We start from the raw sequence: 27343 nt of genomic DNA, 5'->3' as shown, positions 1-27343 counted from the left end.
TTTAGTTATGCGGACAATATATACACCAATTTGGCGGTGCGGTGGTCAGAAGATGTAAAAGTATGTGGATGCGGTCAATTGATTCAAAGGCGAGCGGATGCAAGCAGATAAATTGTGATGAATGCGGTTGTTGACAGAACAAATTATGAAGAGGAAAAAAATCGAGACTGTAAATGTTGGTTGCTATAGATATGGAAAATTGTTCTCATAGCAATCGTAGCTACCCATGGCCATAGCGACGAGAAGAATAAACAAATACAGGAAGTTGGGAAATCACTGTATAGGATAGACGGGTAGCAAAGGTGGACTTTCATCAACTGGCAGTCTTTCCAGCCACAAACCACTCAATCCCACCAACCACTTGCGTCACCTGGACTTATAAACGAAAATGTTCTCTTGCAAATTAAAAGGTTTAATTTTTGTCAAATATTTGAAACGGGTTGTCTTTAAAACTTTAAATATCGTAAAAGAGTGTTTCATGTAAGCTGGTAAAGAATGTTCGGTGGAGGAGTAGCGACGGCTCCGGTTTGCCTTATCAGACTTGGTTCTCCCAGTTTACTAAGCTAACATACCCTAACACTGTCAAAATTGAAAAATAAGAGTGATGGTGAATAACAAATTCACTATATATACTGAGATGCACTAACGGTGATAGGAGCCTTTTTATGTCCCTTTTTTTTCGCGCCACAACAGGCCAGGAGACCCAATTACAGTGATGAATTACAACACAGAACACCCAGGCTTAAGAAAAAACTATTATTATTTTTTGTGTTCTCACCGGGAATCGAACCTAAAACCTTCCGTACGTGAGTCAAATGTCTTGACAACTACACCACGGAGGCCGCCGAGATACTAGTGTTGTAGATAAATCAAGTAAGATGCTTGGATTTGTACTTCGAAGCTCTAGATATTTCAAAAATACTACTGTAATGAGGTTCTTCAGCCCTACGAGAAATTAGATACTTAAAATGTTTTCTGGCGCGCGGTAAAAATTTGACCCTTACATTGGACGGCAAAATTTCTTGAAAATATACAATGTACAAAAAAAATATGAGAAATATTTTAATAAAAGCGCACTTCTTTGGCCAACGTCACTGGTTCAATTGAACCAACTAATGATATGACAGCTGTGAAGAATATCCGGTTTGCTTACTGTAAACGAACCAATCGGGAGAGCTGACAGAGAAAAACCTCTGACGTCACACACGGAGTTATTTCAGAAAAATAAAACTTTAAAAATCATAGCGCTGATAATACGAAATGTAAAAATAAAATAATATCAACATTTTCGGCTTAGTTTAACATTCGCACATTGTATGATACATTAGTCCGCAGCGTACTAAAATACTGTTCCATTATTTGAGATCCCTTTGAATCAGACTACATCCTTGAAATAGAGAAGGTTGAAAAGTGATTTTAGCGATACCTATATCTTAGAAAAAGTAATAACAACTCTTTCTTACTCGTATATCCATCAGTATTTCTAGCAGTGATGCTGGATTACAAGACGTCATCTTTTTGTCGTCATTTTTTTCTTGGGAAACATTTCCGTAGGCTAATTTCTGGAAGTATATACAATCCAAATATACAAAAAAAGATCAACAAATTACAACCGGGATGGAGAATACCTTAAACAAGGAAATATGGAAGTCCATTTACAGGGCTTATGACCTGTCATTGACTGGTTTAAGTGGCCACTTTACACAGTGTGTAACATTCACTATTTTGCCTATGTTTGAACATCCATATTTCTTAAATTCTTCAATTTGTTGATTTTAGTGAAGTTAAAGAGTTGAAACCTTTATTGTTTTGAAGAAGGCAACGCCTGAAAACAATTTTTCAATTTTTAAACTTCTTCTTGGACCAGTTGGTTTCATAACAATATTTGAGTTTGCCCAAATGTTTGTAGACAAGAGACTGAATTTCACACCCTCGAGAGTTAAGAACATTAAGATAAACAAATTACAACAGGGATAGTATGCACCATGTTGCTTGGTGCTTACCCAACAGACAACTCAAATACAAGTCAGGATTCACCTATTGATGTAGCAATTTCCTTGCTAAATACAGCTTCTGCGGATAATGGATCAATTTTTCTGTACACATAGGCAGTTTAGCAGCTATCTGCTTTCTATTCATTAACTTTTAACAAATATTTAAAGTTTGCATTACGTTTTGGGTTAAACAGCCCGTAAAGTAATACGGACTTCAATTGTCAAGTAAATAAATAATATTAGAAATAGTCTATGTACATTTAAAAAAACCCGAATTATTTTGTAGGAAAAAGAATATAAACATCAATCAAAAGTAAGTATCAGTTCATTTTATCTTGAAATTTGTTTTTGCTATCTGATAAGGTATAAAAGTTCTAGGATAGATGCAGGTAACTAAGTATCCTTTAAATGCTATATTTTACTGTCCCTAGACTGGCACCTGAAACGTTAGACTGATTACCTTACCTTCCTGTAACAAACTATTGAAATACGCTGTATTACTTAAACACATACAGTACACAATGCTCTGTCGGGTGTGGATAACATGATAATAAAACTTCTGAAAATTATTTTGAATATGGAAACAAAAGCAAAAATTATTTTCAATTAGTATATATTTCTTATATTTCTAAATACGCTCCTGATCGTTAGCTGTGAATCGTATTTAATTATGATACGAATGTGTTCAGGGCCGGATGGAGGAATTTTCACGGCCGCTGTTATCCGAACAAAAGGCGTTTTGTTACGAAAATTAATTGAGCTCGTTGGGAATTTTGGGCGTTTGTATAGATCAGTTATTTAAACACTGCTATATATGGTGTTGATTCCGTTTATATAGGGTGACTTGTAATGTTTTAATGTAATCGATATAATAATGGGGAAGATTTTACTATATTTTTTCATTAAGTTAGTTGACATTATATTAAGCATACTTACATTCTAATACATACATTCATATTCTTCATCATTATTTATTCATATACCTCGTATACATTCATGTTCTCCGCCCATTTTGAGTCCATAGAAGAAATCAAGATTGTTCATTACGCAATTTTTACGCAATATTTAGCCATAGAAACAATTATCCTATTTTTAGTAGTTAAATCTTTATTTAAAAGCTTACCATAAAAAGTTAACACATCGTATTTAGGTTCCGATTGTAAAAAACATATTATAAAATAAACAATCACAGTCCTGTGAAACTATTTTTTAAATTAAGACAAATGTGCTTGTAAATTTAGAAATAATATTTATTTCACTTTTTATATCCACAAACGAAAATTGTATAAAACACAAAAAAAAACTATAAAACATAATGTAATAAAATAAAATGTATTTGGCGATTTGATTTTTAAAAATTCTCACTTTCACAAGAAATGAGGCATTTAAAATAAGAAAATCATTACAAAAATCAATTTCAGAGCCACTCTCTAAGGGCAGTTTCATATATCATTCAACATTCATATTTTCATATGCAATCTTTAATTTTTTATATGCACCACGACAGGCCAGGAGGCCCAAGTACAGCGCAGAACACCCAGGCTGGAGAAAAACCAGATTTTCAATTTTCGTATTCTCACCGCGAATCGAACCTCGAACCTTCAGTGTATAAGTCGAGGGTTTTAACCACTATACAACGAAGGCCACCATGTAGAATAGAAACTCGCATTGGCTCAAATTTTAAGTAATGAAGTCCAACAAATTCATCATCTTTTTTTTTTATAAATACAGATATTCAAAGATGTCTAGTTAAAAGCATTAATTCTTAACGTGGTTAATGTCCAGATTTTATCCTTATAGAGAGGTATCTGAAGCAATATTTATGTCAATTTGTGATATTATTACTTAGTTCTTTTCACCATGAAGATAATATGGAAGATATTGTAAACAAAATTCAGAAAAATAAGTTTATTTTATCTGTCAAATTTAGCTACCATATAATATACTTTGGTTTCAATTTGCAAAAACGTAATAACCCTTCATCAAGAAAAAAGGGGATTCTTTTAATTTATTTATTTTTGTTGCTATACGACGTCTAAAACGAAAAGGAAATGGCCAATTAACATAAAATTACCATACATTATATCAAGTCGATAACAGAGAAAATGGCTGTGTTTGTGGAAGATAAATTGCTCGGAATATGAAAAAGCAAATATTCAGCCAAACAATTGTACGATTTCTTGCATAAATCACTTTTTTGTTTACCTTCAATGGAAATTTCCACGTTGAAAGATCTTTCCATTTCGGGAAAAAAATACATTGAATTTTTTTTTATTTCAGACACGAGGAGCCACAATATTCATACATATTTTTGTTATTAATTTATTAACATATATTCAGTGTTTATTTTAAGTTAGTTGATATTTTAACAAGAGAGGTACATAACGTCTTGTATCGTATGTGGGCTAGTGTGACATCACATCAACATAAGAGTTCAAATAGAAGACTAGTTTTCTTTCACAACACAAAATTTTATTGCAAGAAAATAACAAAGAAATTAAAACGAGTATAAATGAAATATTGTGTACTAACAATTGAGTTTTTTTTTTCCAAATGAAGAGAACAAGAGGACAAAACAAAAAAAAATTCAACAACTTAGTCAAAAATGTATTCTCCTTCATTATTTTACAACAAATAAGGCAACGGTTTATTCTTTTCATTAGTTTACAACAAATAAGTCACCAATAATACATTCTCTTTCATTATTTTACATCAAATAAGTCAATTAAATATTCTCCTACATAATTTTACAAAAAATAAGTCAACAGTTTATTTTCTTTAATTACTTTAGAACAAATTAGTCAACAATGTATTCTTCTTTATTATTTTACAATAAATTGGTCACAAATTATATTTTCTCTTTCATTATTTTACAACAAATAAGTCAACAATATATTATTCTTCATTATTTTACCGCAAACAAGTCAACAATTTATTCTCTTTTATTATTTTACAGTAAATTAGTCACCAATAGTATATTCTCTTTCATTATTTTACAACAAATAAGCCAACAATTTATTCTCCTTCATTATTTTACAACAAATCAGTCAATAATGTATTCCCCTTCATTAGTTTACAACAAACAAGTCAATTATTTAAAGCATCTTTGCCATACACTGCGTAAATATTGCGAGCAGTTTTGGCACCTTAATTCCCTTAATTGAACGCGAACAGAAGGCTTACAATATTCACAGTATATTCGAAATATGTATATATTTAAAAAGAAAAAATGTTTAAAAGGATTTTATTAATAAACCAAGTATTAACCAATTAAGTTTACGCTCAAACTTAAAAAAATATTGACACAATAAAAAAAACTCTTTTTATTTACTATTTACTTTGCTCTCCACTCACAAAGTGGTCCAAATTTGAAACAACACTGTTCTAAAAGATATTAGACTCTCGTCGTTCCCAAATAATACATATCTCAGAGGAACAATGTTCCAAATGCAAAATCATGAATTAATTACTAAAAATATTACTATGACAGCATACATGTTTTAATGCAGCTATGTTATTATTTACTCTAATGAAAAATCCGGGATAAGAAATTCTTCGTTTTATTCAATTGTTTGGAGGACTCTAACTTTGCTTGCACAGTGACATCTTGAACCCTCTTTGTTTTGAAGTCACGCACAGATGATTCGCGTCGCGCCGTACAGAAGTAAAACAAGTAGAGATGTTAATATTGTGTTGAAAATTCATTATATTATTCTATTTTTATAATAGAACTAAATAAAAAAAATATTTAAAAAAAGATTTGGCCATTTCACGAATGGTTATCAGTAAATAATGAACAAACAGGACACATTCCAACAGATTTTGTAACTCGTTACAACATTTGAATCAATCCATGCTATAGAGGCACAAGTCCATAGATTTACGGTTTGAGAAAATCGATAAAAACTGTCTCTTCAAATTTTTTTAAGGAGTTTGTCATATTTTTAATTAATAATTTCTTGTAAATAAGTTTTTTTTTTTTAAATCCACGGACTCCTTCCCTTTTCTCAATTGAAATATTTTTATAGCTAAACGAACAATTTGAAATCATGATTTATTATTTTTTCAGTAAAAAAATATTACAATTCGGTAGTTACAATATCAAATCTACTTCCTACATTATTTTATTTAAAAAAATAAAAATACCGTCAAACGTGACAATTTTGCCCAGTTTTAACAAACTTTTACAATATCATATATTTTTTTTGTATAGGACTACTCTTATCCATTTTGTTGAATAGTTATACTAATTATTCTGAGCATTTTTACAAGTACAAAATATTTGTTTTTCTTTTATTTATGCAATTTTAGAAGACAAAACATGCTGGGCAAAATTATCTCCACTTGTTGACAATTTTGCCCACTTGGTAATTAACTGTTATTTTTGGTTTTATCATCCTTATCATACGGTTTATTACTACTTTTTGGGCGAAAAAAACTGTTTTTGTTTTAACAATAGCATCGTTGAGGCATCACCATTATAAAATCAATGAAAAAAACCGGTGGGCAAAATTGTCAACTATTTCCTAAATGTTTCTATACAATGTGGATTTGTGGGCCAGGGTTGGCACATAATTGGGTTTTTAACAAAACCAAAGAAGTTTATCTCTAATCCTTTTAATTTGTTCGTGTTTGACTATGCATAAGCCAATTTTTTTTTACAAACCATTTCAGTTCTGATGCGATTTTCGTAATTAAGGGAGCTTGCCCCCAAAACGATTTTTCTTTAAATGTGTATGTAGAAAAAAAACGATCTTTATTTTTTTGTAGAGCAGTGCAATTATTTGCTAGATTACCTATACTTTGAAATTGTATTTATGTACAGAATTTATAATATTTTGTTGTTTTATTTTCTTCTATAGACTGTTAAAATTATTTATACAAAAAACATTTAAAATAAAAAGCAAGTCTCCATAATTTCACAAATAGCTGACAAATTTAATAAATAAAACTTTTGGTTTTTGTGTAACAATTTTTAATTTACTCACAGGAAATGACTCAATCTTGCAGTTTTTATGAAAATTTTGCACGTTTTCACGGTACAGTTATTTTTCTTTTAATATTATTTATTTATTTATTGACGGACTTATACAATCCATTACAACAATGGTTAACACATTTTCTCGTACTAAATACAGGAACAAATGAAATAAAATTAAAGCTAGGACAACAAAAATATAAAAATTACTACCTCAAGACAAGATCCGGTCTTTTTTAGTTCTTTCTTTTCTTTTGGTTTCGAATTCAATGTTGACGTTGACCTTGGGGTAACGTCAAAACATGGCTGACGATTAAAAAATGACTAAATTTGCGTTGGCATGGGTTGATTGCCATAATTTTAGAGGGCTCAGGGTAATAGCGCTCTGAATTTTCTTAATTAACACATATTCCTGTATTTTCTCGAAAGATTATTGGTACTTGAGTAGTAATTTTTGCATGATTTTGATTTGAGCGTGACCAGGCCTCTTAGCCAATCGCTTGAGGAGATAAAACCAAAAACTAACACTTATTACGAATGTAAATAGCTCAAAAAAGTCGAAAATAAATCATAATAAACCAGCTTATAGCATGCAAGCTAACGTTTGGGCAGGACAACGTCAGTCGGGTCCGCTTGTCTTGAATAAAAATCAATTAATTTAAATGAAAAAATAATAATAAATATTCTAGAATGATTTAAAGTTCTCATTTATTTTTTACCATCTCGTCAACATCGTGATCACATTCGACGGTCGAGGTTAACAGAATTTTGTTTTCGCTTTCTTGTCGAATTTTTCTCTTTATCGATGTTGAAATGACTTAAATATCCAGCATGTCAAGTGTGATTTTTAAGGTAAAACTTTTAAATTGACAGCTGTCGTATTGCCAGGACACTCAAAGTATTACTACTACTACTACTACTACTACTACTACTACTACTACTACCATCATGCCATTTCCCCGTAGGGGTATGCAGAGATAATGCACCGCCACACACGCCTATCCTGGCATATATTCCTAGCTTCTTCCACATTCATACATCTTGTCATACATGTCCTTCGGTTCTGTCTGCTTTTGGTATGACCAGACTTAAAATTTTGGTTTTTATGATCATGCCACCTCTTCTTTGGTCGTCCTCGTCTCACGTTACCGTTCATTTTTGCCATATGTACTTGTTTTACCATTTTTTCATCACTCATTCGTTTTACGTGACCAAACCATTTTAGAAACCCTTTCTTATCAATTAAACTTGACTCAGATTTACACTTTCGCCTGATTTCATGCATACATTGATTTCTCACACGTGCGTCTAAGAGATCGCATTTTATCCGCGTTCACTCGGATTTCATACTTCCTATGCCAATTCCATGTTTTATTTCTATACATATGTGTTGGGACTAAAACTCCGTTGTGCACTGCCAGTTGAGCTTCGATTCACAACTTTTTATTTGCAATTACTGTGCTTAGTGCTCCGTTCATTTTGCTGCCCGCATTCACTATTCTTTTAACATCTTTTTCTACTTTTCCATATCTTGGAAACATGCCTTTTAGATACATAAATTCTTCTTCTTGTTTAAAACATTCGTTGTTTACATTTATTAGGTAGTCAGTAACCTCACTCCCTCTTTCAAATACCATCACTTTTGACTTACTTTCGTTCATTGCCAATTCATTTTCCAGGCATACATCATATAGTCTAGAGACTATTTGTTGGAAATCATCTTTGTTGCTTGCTAACAGAACTGCATCATCAGCATTGCCACTAAATAAAATGTTTTATTATAATTCGATGTTAAAAGGTAACGCGTCAATAGAATAGTATTCTTTTAACATGGAACTAAAATCGCTGTAAAAATTTTCTACAAATTATTGGTCAGATTAGAGCCTTTTTATTAGATTTTGAATGGGGTCTAGAAGCTATGTATTTTTTTGATAATCTTACATCAAAATGTCAAAATCATCAAAAGTATGACTTGTGCCCTTTTAACATGGATCAATTTATTTACAAAAAACATCAGCATATTGATAAGTGCGTAATATAAGAGATACGACTGGTTTTCGGCCACCGTATACATTATTGACATATAACAACTTAAAGACAGCTCTACACGTTCACCAATACGTTCACCAGTACGCTGGCTAATACGTATTGGCACATTGGCAGACATGCAAAAGGGGGTATTTGTGATATTTGTGATACGTGCTGATATATGGGCTCTCGGCCAAAAGGAATATTGTTGGTTTTTTAACACAGATCAAAGGGCGCTCGGTTAACGAATAGTCAAAGCGTCCATGTGCCAGCCTAGTCATTAGGCAACGAACTGCCGATAAGAGTGAACACTTTTTTTTTTTAATTCGTCAATATTTCTCCAGTTTTCGACAAAATGGCGGTAATTTTTTTATTTATCAAGTTATCCATTGCGAAAATTATTCATAAAAATTAACATTCAACATAAAATAATAACTGAAACCATTTTTCAAATATGCACACTTATGAGCGCTGTGCAAATTATATAATGAGTAAAATACTAAACTTCTTATCGGCCCTGTGGTTGGCGCATTTGCCAACCATGCAAGATGTCTCGTGTTTGATTTCCGACATTGTTGAAATGAAATATTTATTTTAAAAAGGTGTTTTACACTAAAATCTTTCATAGTCTCTGGAATGGCACCTGAAACGTAAGACTTTATCTTAATTTCATGTAATAAAAAATGATCAAGATACACTTCGATTTGTATACAAATGTAGTGCCCTATGCACCATTAACTGTGGAAAAGAAATAATGAGGATAAAACTACTAAAATATTCTAACGTTTTTCTTTTTTTCCTCTCTCCTGTATTCCTCGTAATTTAACTGTGGATTACGAAAGAATTTTAACAAATAAATTTATATGATACAAGCGGTATTTGCCCACTAATAAAATAATTGGCTTATAATTTATTTCTAAACACCTTATAGTTTTGTAGTTATGGCTTTTATTTTCTTTGGATACATAAATAAGGTATTTAAAACAGCCTTAATTCTAGTAAAAATTTAGAAAATTTTTAAAAAGTAGGTTTTTTGGTTGGCTAGGAAATATGCCTTACAGCAGTATGTCAGCTAAAGTGCATTAATTTTTTTGGTAGAAGTTAGGGTAAATAAATCAAATTAAAAAAAAAACTTCAAACGTTTTAAGGTCCGGTCCATCTTGGCACTTGAGCTACGTATTTTTTGTGTGCGTTTGACGTATGCACTAGAAACTAAGCACGTCAGAGACACAGAACGACTCATGAACGTGGACGCACTGAAGTGATGTCGTCACTAATACGCTGGCGTATTGTTTTGGCCAACGTGTGGAGTTAACATAATATTTGCACGCCTAAAGCTTTGTAGATATACGGGGTTTTCATAGAACTCGTAACAAGTAGGTCTATTGGAAGGTTAAAATTTACGCTGTAGATGAAAAAAAAATTTATCACTAAGTGTTCATTCTGAGTGAAAAACAAATAAAACACATTTTTTATTAATCGATAAATTTATTCGTGACATCCAAAACTACTCTATCTACCTACCAAAAACTTGAAGATGGGGGGAGGTTGATAATATATCTTCACTATCGCTCGGGAGAATTTAGCTTCAACTATACCATCATGGTAAAGGTAGGATTTCCTTAATGTACGATTGTAATAGCAACCCAGAAACTGTAAAATAATTTAGAATAAAAAGGTATTTTTAAACATTGGTTTTATAACAAACACATCGGGAATCAAACCTGAGACATCTTGCATGATAGACAAATGTGCTTACTATTAATTAAACTACGAGAATTATATAATTTCTACTAGTTATATGAAATACATGCTTTTCTCAAAAGGGTTCTTTAATATTTGTAAGATTAAATTGTTAAAGAAGACCTTTTTTCTTTTGATGGAAAATAGCTTACAGTGAAAAAATACAGTTCTAAGCTAGCCAATATTTTACCCTCAGGATCTAAGAATTCTCAGTGAGGATCAAAATATATCCCTGAAATCCTTCGTGGTCACATTTCAGTGGTTTCAATTAGACCTTTTCTAGAATATCAGACTGAATTTGGACACTTTTAAGAAATCTGTTGTCTTCTTCAAAGTTCTAGAGTACGCTATTTTATAATCATTTTTGAAACAGAAATTAAAGTTGGAATAATCAATGTTCGTAGATAAAAAGTTGTATGACTGATAAGGAAGCAAAGTCTGTATGGAAATATTATTTATATCCACGCACTATCTTGGATTCAAACTAAAGATATGAACTGTATGATATATTTTGTTGCCCTTTAATAATAAGGAATATTTTTACGTTTTTTTTTTTGTATTTTTTATTCCCTTTTTTAAATAGTACGAAATAAAAAAGAACCTTATAATCTTTTACAGAATATTTTCTTTCCTCTTTCTTATAAAACACAAAAATATTATACCTGTCGATTTATTATAGGAGCAAAAATTCATAAACATTTCTAGTATACCCAAGAACAGGCCTTGCTTTTGTGGGATTTTTTGTTTAGTATTTGTACTGTTAATGTGCATTGCTATGTTATTATTGTTTATTCTTTTAATATACTCTGTGTTACCTCTTATGTGATATTCAGTTGTCCTAACATTTAAAAGTAGATCCCCAAACTGTCAAAATATGCTGAAAGTGGAAAAAAACGGCTTCCCGAAAACTAAAAATCTATCACAACACATGTCAATGCTATCATTGATTGATTGATTGATTGACGTGAACTTGTGATATATTTTAATGTATTTTATTTTTATTAAAACCATTTGAATTATATTTTTCTACATTTTCGAGAAACTTCGCCGTACAATGAAATGATTAAATGTTTACCACGTGAAATATTAAATCTGCATTCGACACAACTTATTATATAGAAATAAGTCCCGTAATATAAAAAAATCTGGCATGTTCCAATCAAATTAAAATGATTGCAATTCAAATGCATTGGACAAACTAAAATAAACTAGTACAATAACTCATAAAGCGCCTAAATAATAGTAATTTTTCTGAATTTGCAAAACATCTGATTGAAAATAATTATATTTTTAATAAAGATACTAGATTGAAGATTTTTTATGTTGAAAATAAAATATTAAAACTAGGCAAGTTGAAAAAATTTCAATAATTTAATGAAGCGTTTTGTTATAATAAAAAAGTTATAAAAATTAAGTTAATAAAAAATGAATAGCCAAATTAACAATATTTCCTTTAGTACACTTCTATTTAGTTTTAAAAATCGTATGCCATCTCACTTCACAGTTCCCATCTTTAAAAGAACAATATGACAAAAAGACTTGATTTATTAGCTCCATATGAATTGATGTAACATTAAGTAATCACTGTAAAAATAAAAGAGGACAAAATTCATCGGTTAATTGATAAAGAAATTTGCATAGCTATGAAAGCGGTCGATAGAAAAAAAAAGTGGTTAGTAACAAAATGGTTTCATATTAATTTGATCATAATAATTATGTTGGCTGTTTTGTTGTATTATCTGTTATTAATTATTATTTTTTTTTTTTTTATTATATTGAAAACATATTATACATAATTATATACAATATTCCCAAGGAGTTTTTTTAAAAAAAAACTCATTTAGGGACATACAGATAATATTTTTTTTAGAGACGTTTTTAAATTTTAAACTATAATATTATTTACAAAAGCAGAAAAATTAAAATTATGATATACTACAAATTAAAAAGGGTATGAAAAATACTTGAAAATAATAAAATAAACAGAATACTAGGCATGGAAATAAATTCAAAATAATGTTTACACTATGCAATCTGGGAAAGAAAATTGAAAAAGTTTAAAAATTACATGTATGTATATATACATACTGAACTAGTACAAAATAAAATCATTTTTTTTAATTAACAAAATATGCGCACACCCAATACAGGTTATTTTTTTTTTATCAAAAACGTATTGAAATTATGTATACAAGCCAAAAAAAGTATATAAAAAGAAAAAAACACAAATAACATTTAAATAGTATTAAAAATTACATATACAAGCAAAAACGGTAAAATATTAAAAGGTATATGTTCAAGATGCGCATTCTCTATAAACTAACATTATTTATTCAAAATACTTCTGGAAAAAATAATTCTTCAATTCGCACGTCCTGTTTCTATATTTTGAAGTAGGTACTTTAAATTTTTGTGGCAATTTATTAAATTCCTTGAAACCTATGTATTGTAAAGATCTAGTACCAAACTTCGTAGACTTCACAGATCCAATATATATATTGTTTTTTGATCGAGTACTGTATTAAATTTAAAATTAATTATTCTGCTATGCATTTGACAGTATCTATTGAATATGTCATTGTCTTTTGTGGTCACGAATGGAAATAATTTAATTACCTTATTCTTAACGGATCTACCACGCTTTATTTTCTGGTTATTCTTTTAAGTCACATCTTGAATACAAATTTAATATAATCTCAAAATAAAATGAAGCGCGGAGGCTTTAAAAGTAGAATTCAGTTATAATTTTCGTGCATCGATGCAGAATCGAGCCTTTAATATATGAAAGATTGAATCTTTGACGTAAAGAGTCCACAGGCTCAAAAAGGGGATGCGATGATTAATCTTTTCAATCCGCTTTAGGAGAGGTTATATGAAAATTTTATCATATAACTAAATGAACTTAATGTTTGCTTTCAGTCTCGGTACGCGACAGCACTTTTCAAGGCTTCGATAACGCGCTTTCGAGCCTTTGAAAAGTTTTTCAGAATGCGAAAACTGTCTAAGACACTTGTAAAATTTCAGAATTCGTGAGATGCGTATTAAGTTTACTTTCGAAAATGACTTTAAATATTTTAGTTTTTTGCTCTTTTAGCTTGTCCGTAATTTCCATACTTTTACTTCAAATAATTTTCTGACTAAAAATTATAACAGTATTTTGAGTATATCCAAATGTTTGCAGACATGCTAGATTTCACTTTAAAAATATTTTCAGGCAGCTTCATTCGGCTCTTTTACTTCATAAGCATCAACGGATGGAAGAATTGAAGAAATAGAAATGTTAAGTTATAGGAAGAATGATGAATGTTACATATTGTGTAAAGTGGACGCTTAAACCAGCCAATGACAGGTCAAAGATTAGGCGGTATTAAGGTTTAAAGTAATAAATTTGATTGATTAATTGATTTGGTATTTATTTTGTAGAACTTTATATTTAGACTTATAATACAAGAAACTAAACACTGATTTGAGTCTACTGAACACTTTATTTTATTTTTACAAATATAAAAACAAAAAATCACATTCGTTTGATAATGCCCTAATAAGGCGAAACGTTTTTATATTTGTAAAAATAAAATAAAGTGTTCAGTAGACACAAATCATTGTTTGATTTCTTATGTTGTAAATTTTAATAAATTTGAACCTTAATAAAACCTTTTTACCTTGAAATTGCAAAATAAAAGGAAAAATTGAGCATGACATTTGAAATCGAGGCATTTACGTAGCTTATGACATATCTTTGGTTGGTTTAAATGGAAATTTTATACACGGGTTACATTCACTATAATGCTTTTGTTTAAACATCTTCATTGCCTCAACTCAATTACAGGATATAAACCCAATGAATGCCTACACTTTCATAATCCTTTCTCAAAAATAGTATTAGTCTCTGTCGCAATCAACTTAAAATCAAATAACTTTAATTGAAAAGTTGGTATGTAACTTAGGCGTCCGGCTCTAATGCTGACACAACCTTGAATCCCAGCAGTGTTCCACCAGTTGCCTGATAATAATATTTGGGTATTTCCCTAGAATTTTTGAGAGGCTTGCTGCACGGTGTCCCAGCAGTCCATTCTAGTGAGCAAGCCTAACAGCAGCAAACATCCCACTTGCGCTATATATCGCTACACGCGCATGCCCGGAAACCCCTAAAACCATGTTTGTAACACATTTTTATATCTCTTACACTCGTTGGTTGTATTTACATCAAAGCTCACTAGTATATTACTGTGTGCAGAGAACCTGCATTTTTTTTTTCATCACAGCGGGCCTCAAAGCCCAATTCTAGTGGTAAATTACATCACAGTACACCCAGGCTTGAGAAAAATCACATTTAATTTTTGTGTTCTCACCGGGAATTGAACTCTTCGTGTGTAAATAAAGTATCTTAACCACTTCACCACAGCGGCTCACGTGGTGTAGTGGTTAATACACTTGACATTCTGGTCTTCACCCCTACAAAACTTTGATGGAATCTCCGTGCTAGCATATTGGCCCTTTGATAACTCGACTGTGGAATCATCTCCCATCCACCATCAAAGATGTTACTACATTATCTCTGTTTAAATCACGTCTAAAGAAACATCTCATTTCTCTTCCTTAATCTCTAACAGAACAAGAAACAGTTTTGTGTACATAGCAATAAATTTCGACCTGTACTTAAAAAACTCTTAAATAAAACCGTTTCTACAGTCCGTGTAAGGAGTGATATGTGATGTTATTTTATCTGCTTTTTACTAAAACTATTGTGTCATGGAAACTTGGAAACTTAGACTTATTTAATTTATCTTTATGTCAATTAAAATCATCACTTTTTAATAACTTCTTTTCTAAATTATAAAAATGTACTAAGTGTTATATTTGTTTTACTGTTCATGCTATGATACATCGCCTCTGTTACTTCAATACTTTTTTATTTAAACCCTTTATTTATTGTTAATTTGCTGCAAACCTATGTTATTAGTTCTAACTTCTTTTTTCTTTTTTTTTCCTTATTTTCTGCTGTTTTTATTTCATGTATCTATATGTTTTAAACTGTTTTCAGGTGTTTTGTTTTATTATAATTGTTATTTAATATTTTTTATACTTTGTCAAAGGCGTAAGCCGTTGAAATAAATAAATAATTTATATTGTATCTCCTCATACCAGCTCTTTTGCTGATAAGGAATATTTCGTACAAATAAAATATGTAATGTTATTTAATATATAAAGTTAAAAACTATGTATTTTGTCATAAATAAATAAATCTAATCTCAATCTAAACAATGGCAGAATGGTGAATGTTACACAGTGCGTAAAGTGGCCACTCAAACCAGCCAAGGAAAGGTCATAAGCCCTGTAAATACCTTGACTTCCATAACATGTTCTCAAAAGTGTTTTCACTCTCTGTTGCAACAAATGTAGAACATTTTACTCATGTAAAACTACGTAATTGCTTCAGTAGGAGGAAAGTCGTTTTTGATGTAAGAAAGGTTTTAAAAATATTAACGTTATTCTTGAAAACGCGCGTAAACTCGGCGGTTTCTTATATGCAGCTTTCTGCAAACCAACAGTAGCAGCATCTAACAGAGTTTATTCTCTGAAAAATCCCTTAGCGCTGGGAACATTTTCTTATGCAAAGAAATTCTCAAAACCAATAACACGAAAAATGTGGACTTGCCAAGTGCCAATTTTCCAAATAGTACCCACTTTGTTTTCCAAAGCCAAGTTGTGTGGAAAAAAAATGTTCCACGGTACGTAGAGTTCTCAACTAAACCAGCGTACAAATAATTTCCAAGATTGTCATTTCTTTCAAAAGAGAGAACAAGAGAAGGGATTGATTGATTGATTTGGTGTTTATTTTGTAGAACTCCATATTTAAACTTATAATATTAGAAATCAAACACTGATTTGAGTCTACTGAACACTTTATTCTCAAATCAGTGTTTGATTTCTAATATTATAAGTTCAAGAGAAGGGATATCTGAACACCCACATTTTCCCAAATCTTCCATGTTAAAGGTAAATCTCAAGTCAAAAAGCAGAAATCATTTTAGATGCTGGCTGAATTAAACGTAGTTATTTAGATTGCAGCCCGTTCACAATTTCGAATCCTCGAGATATTGGTGTTATCGGGTGCAGAAAGGTCAGTTCTATGTTTTGCTAAAAACAGCTAGACCGGTTTCATACAAAAAACGGTCATAATCACCTTTGAAAAATAGTGTCGATCACAAATACGGCGTTTCTTAATTTCCAGAAAACACTCACATCACCAGAAAAATCTTACGGGACTCGTACTTTGAAAATCATTAAAACTGGCCAAATACATACATCAGATTCTTGTTTATCTTTTGTCAAACTGAAAACATTCCAACCGTTAAATAGATTTGATTATTAACTATTCATAAAAGTGCTCATATCTCAGTTTCAGTTTTATATAGCTAGCGGCTTTCTTTATAACAACGTTAAATCATTTCACCTACTAGGCAATGGTTGATAGCGCTTTATAATTTTCACACTTCTTCTTGATACAAATTTTTTTCTTCTCAGGGATTGGAGACCTGTTCAGTCTGCCAACGTTCAAGGATACTCAAACCATCATAAGATTGACGATTATTATTATTATTTTTTTTAATTCAGGAAACATACAAAGGAAAGGAAGGAAAAAGAAAAACATAAATGAAAGTTGTTGAAAAATTAAAATTTTTGTGAAAAAAAAATATTTTAAAGTTTGTAGTTTGTAGTGAGTACAAATGGAAATAATATTTAAAACGAAGAAAATTTGTAAGAGTAATTAAAAATTAAGAATTGAAATAAAGAATGAAAAACATGCTCAGATGTAAAAATATAATAAAATCGTAATAACATTTTTTTAAAAAAAGGAAAAACATAAACATACACATATTTATTTTAAGGGATTCAAAGAAACGGTGAGAAGAAACTTTAAGTGAAATATAACACAGTAAATTTAGGTCAATTTAAAAAACATCTTCAAAATAAATGACACATAATAGTAAGAGCAGCAATATATTGATTTTATTTACATATAAAATATAAGTAATTAAAAGTAGTTTTAAAGTATAAAAACATGCCAATGCAGCAGAGAAAAAAGAAAAAATTAAGAAGGAATAACAAGTATAGCAAGTAACCTTTAAAATTTTAAAAAGCAATATAAGGAGAAATCGATAAAATTTCATTAAAGCGATTTTAGTAGTTATACAAATTTCAAAAGAGAAATTTGATTTAAAATAATAATATTAATTTCATTAACATCAGCATTTGCATACGCATACGAATCGTACAGCCACTAAACACTTTTATTTTTATATTTGTTTAATTCACAATATAACTCAAGAATTTTTTCAAAACCATCAAGGAGTTTCTCACTCGATTCCCTCCCCCTCAGGTTGATCCAGTCCTAATCTTTTTTTTGGAAATATATTTTGTTGCTGTTGCCCAATTTTTTTCCAGTCTAAGTTTTGAAAATTACTTATTACGCGTTTCTTATTCAATATATTTCATTGAACTTTTATAATACGATTATGGATTTTGATGATAATTATGTCGGCTTCATGGACCAGTGGTTAGTGCGTTTGTCTACCAAGCGAGAGGTCTCGGGTTCGATCCCCGACATGGTTGATATGAAATATTTATTTAAAAGGTGTTTTTACCCAAGAATATTTCATAATCGCTGGACTGATGCCTGAAGCGAAGAATGATCATCTTACCTATACGTAACATAAATGATCAAGATACACTGCGATTAGTGTACCAATGCAGTGGCCTATGCACCATTAGGTGCGGAAAGGGAATGATGATAATGACAATTATAAATAAAATTTATACTTAAGATGAGCGTTTTGGTTATTTAAAAAAAGTAGCTGTAACAGTTACTGTTTCACTTATTAAACTAGGACAAGCTGCTAGAACAGTTTCACAAAAGTAAAAAAAAATGTTACTTTTTACGAGCCACGCAACTCCTTACTGTTATTAAGAAACAGTTTGTCGTACTCTGGCTACGGTTTGGCCCGTGCACCTTAAAATCGTTTTTTTTTTTCAGAAAAAGTTTAGTGTAATATCCTGAAAATAATTTTTTTTACAGAAATAGTTTTAAAAATGTTAGAGCTCTTTCTTGTGAAAATGTTACATCTTTTTTGAAAAAATAACTGTTTTTTAACGACTGCTCCATTTTTTCACTACATTTTATAAATACAATGACTTAGAGTTGTCGAAAATTCAAATATGAAATAATTTTGTAATTAAAATAACTAACTATTCTTTTAGAAGTAATTATTAATTAATATCAACATCATCACAATTTCCCAATCGACACCGAGTTTTGCATAAAGCACTGTACGGTGATCCAATTTCAGCCTATCTTGTCACAGAAAAGGTAAGACGATCAGTCTTACGCTTCAGCTCCCAGTTTTAGAATAATTAAAGAATAAGTTCTATTTATTTCAAATAGTATTATTTAAAATTGTTTTCATTTCTTTTTTTCTCGATTTTATCTAAACATGATAATGTTTATCTAAACATCTAAACATGATTAAAATACTTTTTCAATATGTTTGTGTTTGTAAACCATATTTCTTTATTTATTTTGTTCATTAATGCCCAAAAAGCATATACAAAAAGTAAAAAAATAAAATACATACTCACATACTAAATAATACTGAATATATAGAAAAAATATGTGAAATTAGTTAAAAAAGATATAATAAAAAGGTTTACAAAGTAAAAAAAAAAACAATTATAACCTCATCACAACAATAAAGGTTTCAGCTCTTTAACTTCACTAAAATCAACATATGGAAGAATTGAAGAAATATGGATGTTCAAACATAGGCAAAATGGTGAATGTTACACAATGTGTAAAGTGGCCACTTAAACCAGCCAATGACAGGTCGTAAGCCCTGTAAATGCTTAGACTTCCATATTCCCTTATTTAAGGTATTCTCCATCCCTGTTGTAATTGATTAATAATAACAAAGTTATGCAAGAAAAAACAGTGAGCATATAAACAAAAATTGCAAAGATATAAGCTTATGACATAAATTCTGTAAAGCAAACACAGTAAATAAAGTGTTACGGTAAGCAAGAAAGAAAAATTTAAGTTAAATTAATAAACAAGCAAGTATATATTATCGCGAAAAAAGAAGAAATAAAAATATGTATATATGAAATGCGTATTTGCCAATACTACAATGCAATTTGATATAATAGTAAAAAATATAAAAACAAGTATAAGGTAATAAAAATAAACAAGTAAGTATTTTTTAATTTATGGAATTGAATTGTTAATAATAGTTTGACAAGCAGCTACAATAAAAATTATATTGTGGACTTATAAGATAATAAAGAATTGGACAGAATGAATTTTAATAAACTATTCATCTTTTCACACCTCTTAAATATTTGTAAATAACTGTGAGTCTTCATTTATTTTTAAATACTATCATTTACTTGTACCTTTGTAACCTAACTCAGTGTATTTTTCAACTCATGTGTAAACGGTACTTAGCGTTGTTTAATTTTATAAAATTAAATAAGATGCACAAAACAAGTTGCATGAAAAAAGTAAAATAAAAAAACTTATTTTGACGAAATCGAAATATTTGTTTGCCCCAATAAGTGAAGCGATTGTCAATTTTTTCAAAAATTAAAGTTATACGTTGACTCATAATCCGTATTTTATTTGTAGCCAAGTTTTTTGATTTAATGGAGATTTACGAACTAAAAACCAACCTAACTTTTAACCTTAAATCTTTAATTTTTTTGTGGTGCAGTCCTTAAACAAAACGACAACAATGACTCTTCAAAAGACAAATTATTGCATTGATTCTAATTTCATGATATAAAAAGTCTTGTGTGAAAAAAAAATACTCGAAATGAAAGTGTAGCCGACGTCATAGTCCTTTATTTTATTATTGTATGTTAGTATAAATGTTTCAATTATTATTTTACTTGTATTTAATATATAACCTAGTATGTATGAGTTTGCGAGGCTAATTCCGTGCCTAACCGGCCGCTGCCGTATAAAGGACAAATTGAGCGGAGCGTGTCAAGCTAGCGGCCCTTTCACGTCCGCTCTAGTCGGCGCTCGATTGTGCAATGGAGGGACGGAGGCGGGGGTCGGGGCTTATACGTTGGCTAGGGGGCGCCTATTTACGTTGGCCGCTCGGGAGAATACTTGACAGGAGTGGGGGGCCGGCACCATTCCCATACCTAAGTTAACCGTAGGGTCAGATTTTGTAATCTTGTATAAATATGTGCACATGTGAGAAATAAAGACATCGATCGAAAACAGTAAACACTCTCTTTTAACTCTACTCTGCCCGATTACTTCGCCACTTCGTCTTCAGATCTTCACTGCATCTTTCCTGGACTCAGCCGAATCCAGAAGCGGATTTACAACCTGCTAGCCGCCACTGTCAGCTGACAGTATTTGGAATAAATATTCATACCTACGGGCTACTGATACCTATCGCAGCTCGCAGTAGAATACCAGCGCCTTGCCGAGATTTTTACAGTCTCACAATTCTTTATACGAGGCGGAAACGCGTCTCGTACAAAGTGGTCCTTCACTGCCGAATCTTCTACTGAATATCACAGCCGCCCAAGATGACTCCTGTATTGCGATCGGGGAAGAACGCCGCCGAACGGGTGGACCCCGCCATATCTGAAAGAGAATCATCCGACGACGATGCTTCTGACAACGCTTCTCAAGCATCAGCCAACACCATCAGATTCCTGAAGGCACAGAACAAGGAGCTTCGCATCCAACTGAAGCGCCAGAGTAGAAGAGAGAGCCGCCCACAGCCGTTGGACGGAGAACAGGGACCATCTACACTCCCGCCATTGGAAGGATCTGAGGAGAGCGCTGCTGGACTCACAGAGACTTGGGTCAACCGCTCCGCAGATCCCATGGCGCAGATGGCTACCGCTATTGCTGAGATGGCCTCAGCAATAAGAACCTCGTCGATAGGAAGTCCCAGGCCGCCTAACGTGGAAGACGACAGCAGAGTTGGGGCCATGATGGCCCGACAGTCCAGCGCCAAGGACCTGCCCGTCTACACAGGAGAGCCGCTGGAGTGGCCCACCTTTAGCTCACAGTATCATCAATCGACTGAGATGTGCCGCCTATCAGAGCCGGAGAACCTCCTACGTCTGCAGCGCGCCCTGAGGGGGCGAGCGAGAGAGGCGGTCTCAGCGCTACTCGTAGAGCCGCGTAACGTCGGACAAATCATCCGAACTTTGGAGCTGCGCTTTGGCCAAAAAGAAGTCATCGTCGCAGCCATGCTGGATAGAGTAAGGAGACTCCAATGTCTTCAGGGTACTGGTTCGACGGAGTCACTGATCGAGCTATCTGGTGCCATCAACAACGTGATCGCCACTCTGGAAGGCTTCGGTGGTGAATATCTTACTACCCCGCAGTTACTAAGCGAGCTAGTAGCGAAACTACCGCTATGTATGCGTACATCGTGGTGGGGGGCCAGACGAGGTGATAATAACAGAGCCACTGTTAAAGATTTTTCTGTCTGGCTAGAAGAAATATCGAGCGCCGCAATGTTGTGCGGCGGTATCGAACCGAACATTTATAGTGGAAAAGGCAATCGAAAACGCGAGTTAGTAAATACCGCGGTAGTGCCTCAAATACCTACAGGTGAGAAGAACAAGTGTGCATTGTGTAATCGATCTCACCCTATTCAGTCGTGCCGGGACTATTTAAAGTTATCAGTGGCCGAGCGATGGCAAATAGTTAAAAGTAAAAACTTATGCTTTTCGTGCTTAGGGGAATCGCATAGGGTTACGCAATGTAAACATTCGCGTGAGTGCAGCGTTGATAGGTGCCGTTCATTGCACCATAAAACGCTTCACGAATCTAACCGCGGAGAAGTGCGCGAATATCGACCTACCGCCGAGGTCGGAGCCTCGAGCTCATCGTTTTCGCGACAAAACAATTCCTTGAACGGAAATCAATCCGCAAGGAGAGAATCAAGTGAGAATTTAGTGAGTGAAAGTGAAAACTGCTATGACAATGAAAACTCACGAAATAGAACAGTTGTGAACACGTGGTCAACGAACGGACCGATTCTTTTAAAATTATTACCGGTGGAAATAAGTGGACCAGCGGGAACAGTGACTTCGTACGCCTTGTTGGATGAAGGGTCTACAATTACCCTCATCGACAGTGAAGTGGCGGACCGTGCAGGTGCGTCAGGAAAAATACGAGGACTAAAAATTCACGGGGCCGGTGGCATGAATGTGACGGATGAGTCATCACGTCGCATAACAGTAAATATCCGCGGCGATAACAGTGAAATATACAAAATGCGAGCTAACACGATGCAATATTTAAATTTACCGCCTCAAGCCGTAATGGACGCCGGACAAATTAAAACAGTGCGCCCGCAAATTTTAATTGGCCAAGATAATGCTTCCTTGATTGTAACGAGGGAAGCAAGGAAAAGTGGGAGATATATTATCTCCGTTACTGCATTAGGAGAGGCGATTCACGGTGGTACAAATATAATGCCGTTTCAAACAATCGCCGCAATACAAGACAACGCCCGATTAGAAAATCTTGTGAAGAAAAATTATGCCGTTGACTCGTTAGGTATTTTGCCGACAATTAGAATATCTTACAGTGAAAAAAGAGCAATTGATATTCTTCAAAACACTACTCGACCTCTGATATCGGGACAATGGGAAACAGGACTTTTGTGGAAAGATGACGTCATAAGCCTCCCAAATAATCGGCAAACGGCGCTACGAAGACTAGAACTAATTGAAAAGAAATTTCGCAAAAACGAATCCTTTGCTATCGCGTACAAATCGAAAATAAATGAGTATATTAGTAAGGGATATGCCCGAGAGCTCACATGCATTGAGAAAAATACATTGACGAATAGAACGTACTACCTACCGCACTTCGCAGTTAGTCATGTGAATAAACCCGGAAAGCTACGTATTGTCTTCGACGCCGCAAGTAAATATCGCGGTGTTTCGTTGAACGATTGCTTACTAAGTGGACCAGATATGCTAACTTCACTTCTAGGGAACGTGATACGATTTCGAGAGGGAAAAATCGCCCTCGCGGCGGATATTAAAGAAATGTTTCTAAGAATCCGAATACGCGACGAAGATCAACAGTCACAAAGATTTCTTTGGCGTGATAATGAAGACGAACATATCCGCGAGATGGTCATGAGCTCAATGACGTTCGGAGCTACATGCTCACCGAGCAGCGCTCAGTTTGTTAAAAATAAAATAGCGGAGGAACAATCACTTGGAATGATGAAAGCAAAGATGGCCATTTTAAATAATTTTTATGTAGACGATTTTCTAATAGGAATCGACTCGGTAAAAGAAAGCATTCAATTGCGAAGCGATATTACCACAGTGCTCGGACGAGGTGGTTTTGAGTTAACAAATTGGGCCTCAAATAATCCAGAGGTAGTACGAGCAATACCGGAAAATCTGCGTGCGAATACATCTATAAATATAATAAGTGGACAAGATGTAACCGAAAGAGTGCTCGGGATAAAGTGGAATCCAGTTAGTGACAATTTTTTGTTTAAATTCAAAGAAACTCCAGCGGTGTCCGAACTCTATATACCTACCAAGCGCGAAATGCTTAGTGAAGTAATGAGCATTTTTGATCCCCTTGGATTCATTGGGTGTTTAACAATCCGACCTCGTATCTTACTACAAGAGGTATGGCGTTCGAAAACTAATTGGGACACTGAAGTAGATGGAAAATACGCGGTAAAGTGGCATAAATGGTTGAAAATCTTACAAGAAACAAATTGCGCGATTCCGAGGCAATGCACAAGCTATAAAGAAGCACCGGTAGAATTACATGTGTTTTGTGACGCTTCGGAGCAAGCAAGCTGTGCGGTGGCATATTTCGTCGAAAGGACAATGGACAAAAGTTTAATCACATTCATAGGCAGTAAATGCAAGGTGAGCCCATTGCGTGCCTTATCGATACCGCGGCTCGAACTGCAAGCCGCTCTTATAGCAGCGCGCCTAGCAGCTACTATTAAAAAGGAATGTGATAGCCGTATTATAAAAACTATTTACTGGACGGACTCGACAACTGTCTTAATTTGGGTACAGAGTGATGCGCGAACATACTCACCATTCGTCGCACACAGATTGGGTGAGATAGACGAACTTACTAACTCAACGGAATGGAGATGGGTGCCCACAAAGCAGAATCCAGCAGATTTAGGTACCCGAGATGGAGAGATACCTGACCTTACGATGAAAGGAATGTGGTTCGGAGGTCCTGAATTCCTCAAATATTCTGAAGATATGTGGCCACCTGTCAAAGGTTTAAATACAAATCGAAACCTGGCTAACACAGAGTTGCGGACCGAAATAATATGTTTGAACAGTGCAATAATGCTGAATGCTCTCCCGGATCAGAACAGGTTTTCGTCGTGGCAACGTTTAATTAGAACTACGGCGTGGATTTTTCGATTCGTCAACAGGTGTCGCAAAAGAGAGCGAATCATTAGCGCTACACTAACTGCTCAAGAAATATCAGCATCGGAACTTACATGGATTAAGATTGCGCAATCCGATAGCTACAACAAAGAGATAGAAATCCTTTCACGGGGGGAGTCTCTCCCGAAAGCCAGTAAAATTTCGTGTCTAAATCCATACCTGGATAAGGATAATGTTTTAAAAATGGGTACTAGATTAATGGCAACAGACAACATGGCCGCCGAAATAAAGTCGCCTATAATTTTAGACGGAACTCATGCTTATACACGCCTGCTTGTAAGAAATTTCCACGAAAAAGCTAATCACGCAAGTACAGAGAGGACGATGAGTGATCTAAGGCAGCGTTTCTTCATCACAAAATTAAGATCAAATATTCGACAAATAATACACCGTTGCCAATTTTGTCAAAACGAAAGGAGTCATCCGATTGCGCCATTAATGGGACAGTTACCGGTGGCACGCCTAGATCATCACGTTCGTCCGTTTACACACTGCGGAGTCGATATGTTTGGACCTTTATATGTAACTGTTGGGCGACATAAAGAAAAGCGCTACGGGGCCTTATTTACATGTATGACGACACGTGCGATTCATATCGAAATAACTCACTCTTTAAGTGCGGACGCGACCATCCAAGCTCTTCGAAGGATGGCCGCGCGACGCGGACACCCTAACACGATGTATTCCGATAACGGAACTAACTTCAAAGGAGCGGATAAAGAAATATCGGAAGCAGTACGACAACTCGCAGACAATCCTGAGCTTCAGAATGCAGCCACCGTGCGGGGAATTCGATGGAAATTCAACTCTCCGGCAAGCCCATTTATGGGGGGTAGCTGGGAGAGGTTGATCCGAAGTGCAAAGCGCGCGTTAATGGCAATATTAAAAGAACAGGCCCCAAAAGAGGAAGTTTTATTGACAGCTATTGCAGAGGCAGAGTTTACTGTGAATACAAGACCTCTGACTCACCTGTCACTCGACGCGAGAGACGCTCCACCACTAACACCTATGCATTTCTTGATAGGTGATGACGGTAGCCAACCTCGCTTAGCGGATTACCGAGACACGCCCCCAGAAGTGTGCCTTAAAAAACAATGGCGAATCGCCCAAAGAATGGCCGATCAATTTTGGAAAAGATGGCTTCGTGAATACCTACCAACCCTCGCCCAGAGACAAAAATGGAGAGAGATTACAAAACCGCTAGAAGTAGGAGATGTAGTGATAATCACGGACCCAGCTCTACCTCGGAACGAGTGGCCACGTGGGATAATTATCGAGGTCAACCCGGGACGAGATGGTATCATCAGAACCGCAAGGGTCAAGACAGCGAAAGGCGAATTCACGCGACCAACGGCCAAACTCGCAGTACTTAATGTAAAACAAGATGACGTCTGATTACTAAGGAGTGTCTCTCGACAGGGGGGAGTGTAGCCGACGTCATAGTCCTTTATTTTATTATTGTATGTTAGTATAAATGTTTCAATTATTATTTTACTTGTATTTAATATATAACCTAGTATGTATGAGTTTGCGAGGCTAATTCCGTGCCTAACCGGCCGCTGCCGTATAAAGGACAAATTGAGCGGAGCGTGTCAAGCTAGCGGCCCTTTCACGTCCGCTCTAGTCGGCGCTCGATTGTGCAATGGAGGGACGGAGGCGGGGGTCGGGGCTTATACGTTGGCTAGGGGGCGCCTATTTACGTTGGCCGCTCGGGAGAATACTTGACAGGAGTGGGGGGCCGGCACCATTCCCATACCTAAGTTAACCGTAGGGTCAGATTTTGTAATCTTGTATAAATATGTGCACATGTGAGAAATAAAGACATCGATCGAAAACAGTAAACACTCTCTTTTAACTCTACTCTGCCCGATTACTTCGCCACTTCGTCTTCAGATCTTCACTGCATCTTTCCTGGACTCAGCCGAATCCAGAAGCGGATTTACAACCTGCTAGCCGCCACTGTCAGCTGACAGTATTTGGAATAAATATTCATACCTACGGGCTACTGATACCTATCGCAGCTCGCAGTAGAATACCAGCGCAGATTTTTACAGTCTCACAATTCTTTATACGAGGCGGAAACGCGTCTCGTACAGAAAGGGTC

The 27343-nt window shown here is 34.1% G+C and overlaps 1 protein-coding gene across 1 annotated transcript; it reads left to right on the top strand.

Moving 5' to 3' along the window:
• The first annotated feature begins 21345 nt into the window (after positions 1–21345).
• On the top strand, positions 21346–26634 carry LOC148280068 (uncharacterized). Its single transcript, XM_088228968.1, has one exon. The coding sequence runs from the start codon at positions 21346–21348 to the stop codon at positions 26632–26634; it is 5289 nt and encodes a 1762-aa protein (XP_088085094.1).
• The last annotated feature ends 709 nt before the right edge of the window (positions 26635–27343 follow it).

Source organism: Micrasema longulum, unplaced genomic scaffold, assembly GCF_059751315.1.
Source record: "Micrasema longulum isolate JH-2025_06_02 unplaced genomic scaffold, ASM5975131v1 h1tg000619l, whole genome shotgun sequence".
NCBI classification, from domain to species: domain Eukaryota; kingdom Metazoa; phylum Arthropoda; class Insecta; order Trichoptera; family Brachycentridae; genus Micrasema; species Micrasema longulum.
Note: the sequence above shows the minus strand (reverse complement) of the source record. Positions and strands in the feature narration are given on the sequence as shown.

What these genes read in the sequence shown, in the direction of transcription:
- LOC148280068 (XM_088228968.1), top strand. Translation starts at nt 21,346, where the DNA reads ATGACTCCTGTATTGCGATCGGGGAAGAACGCCGCCGAACGGGTGGAC.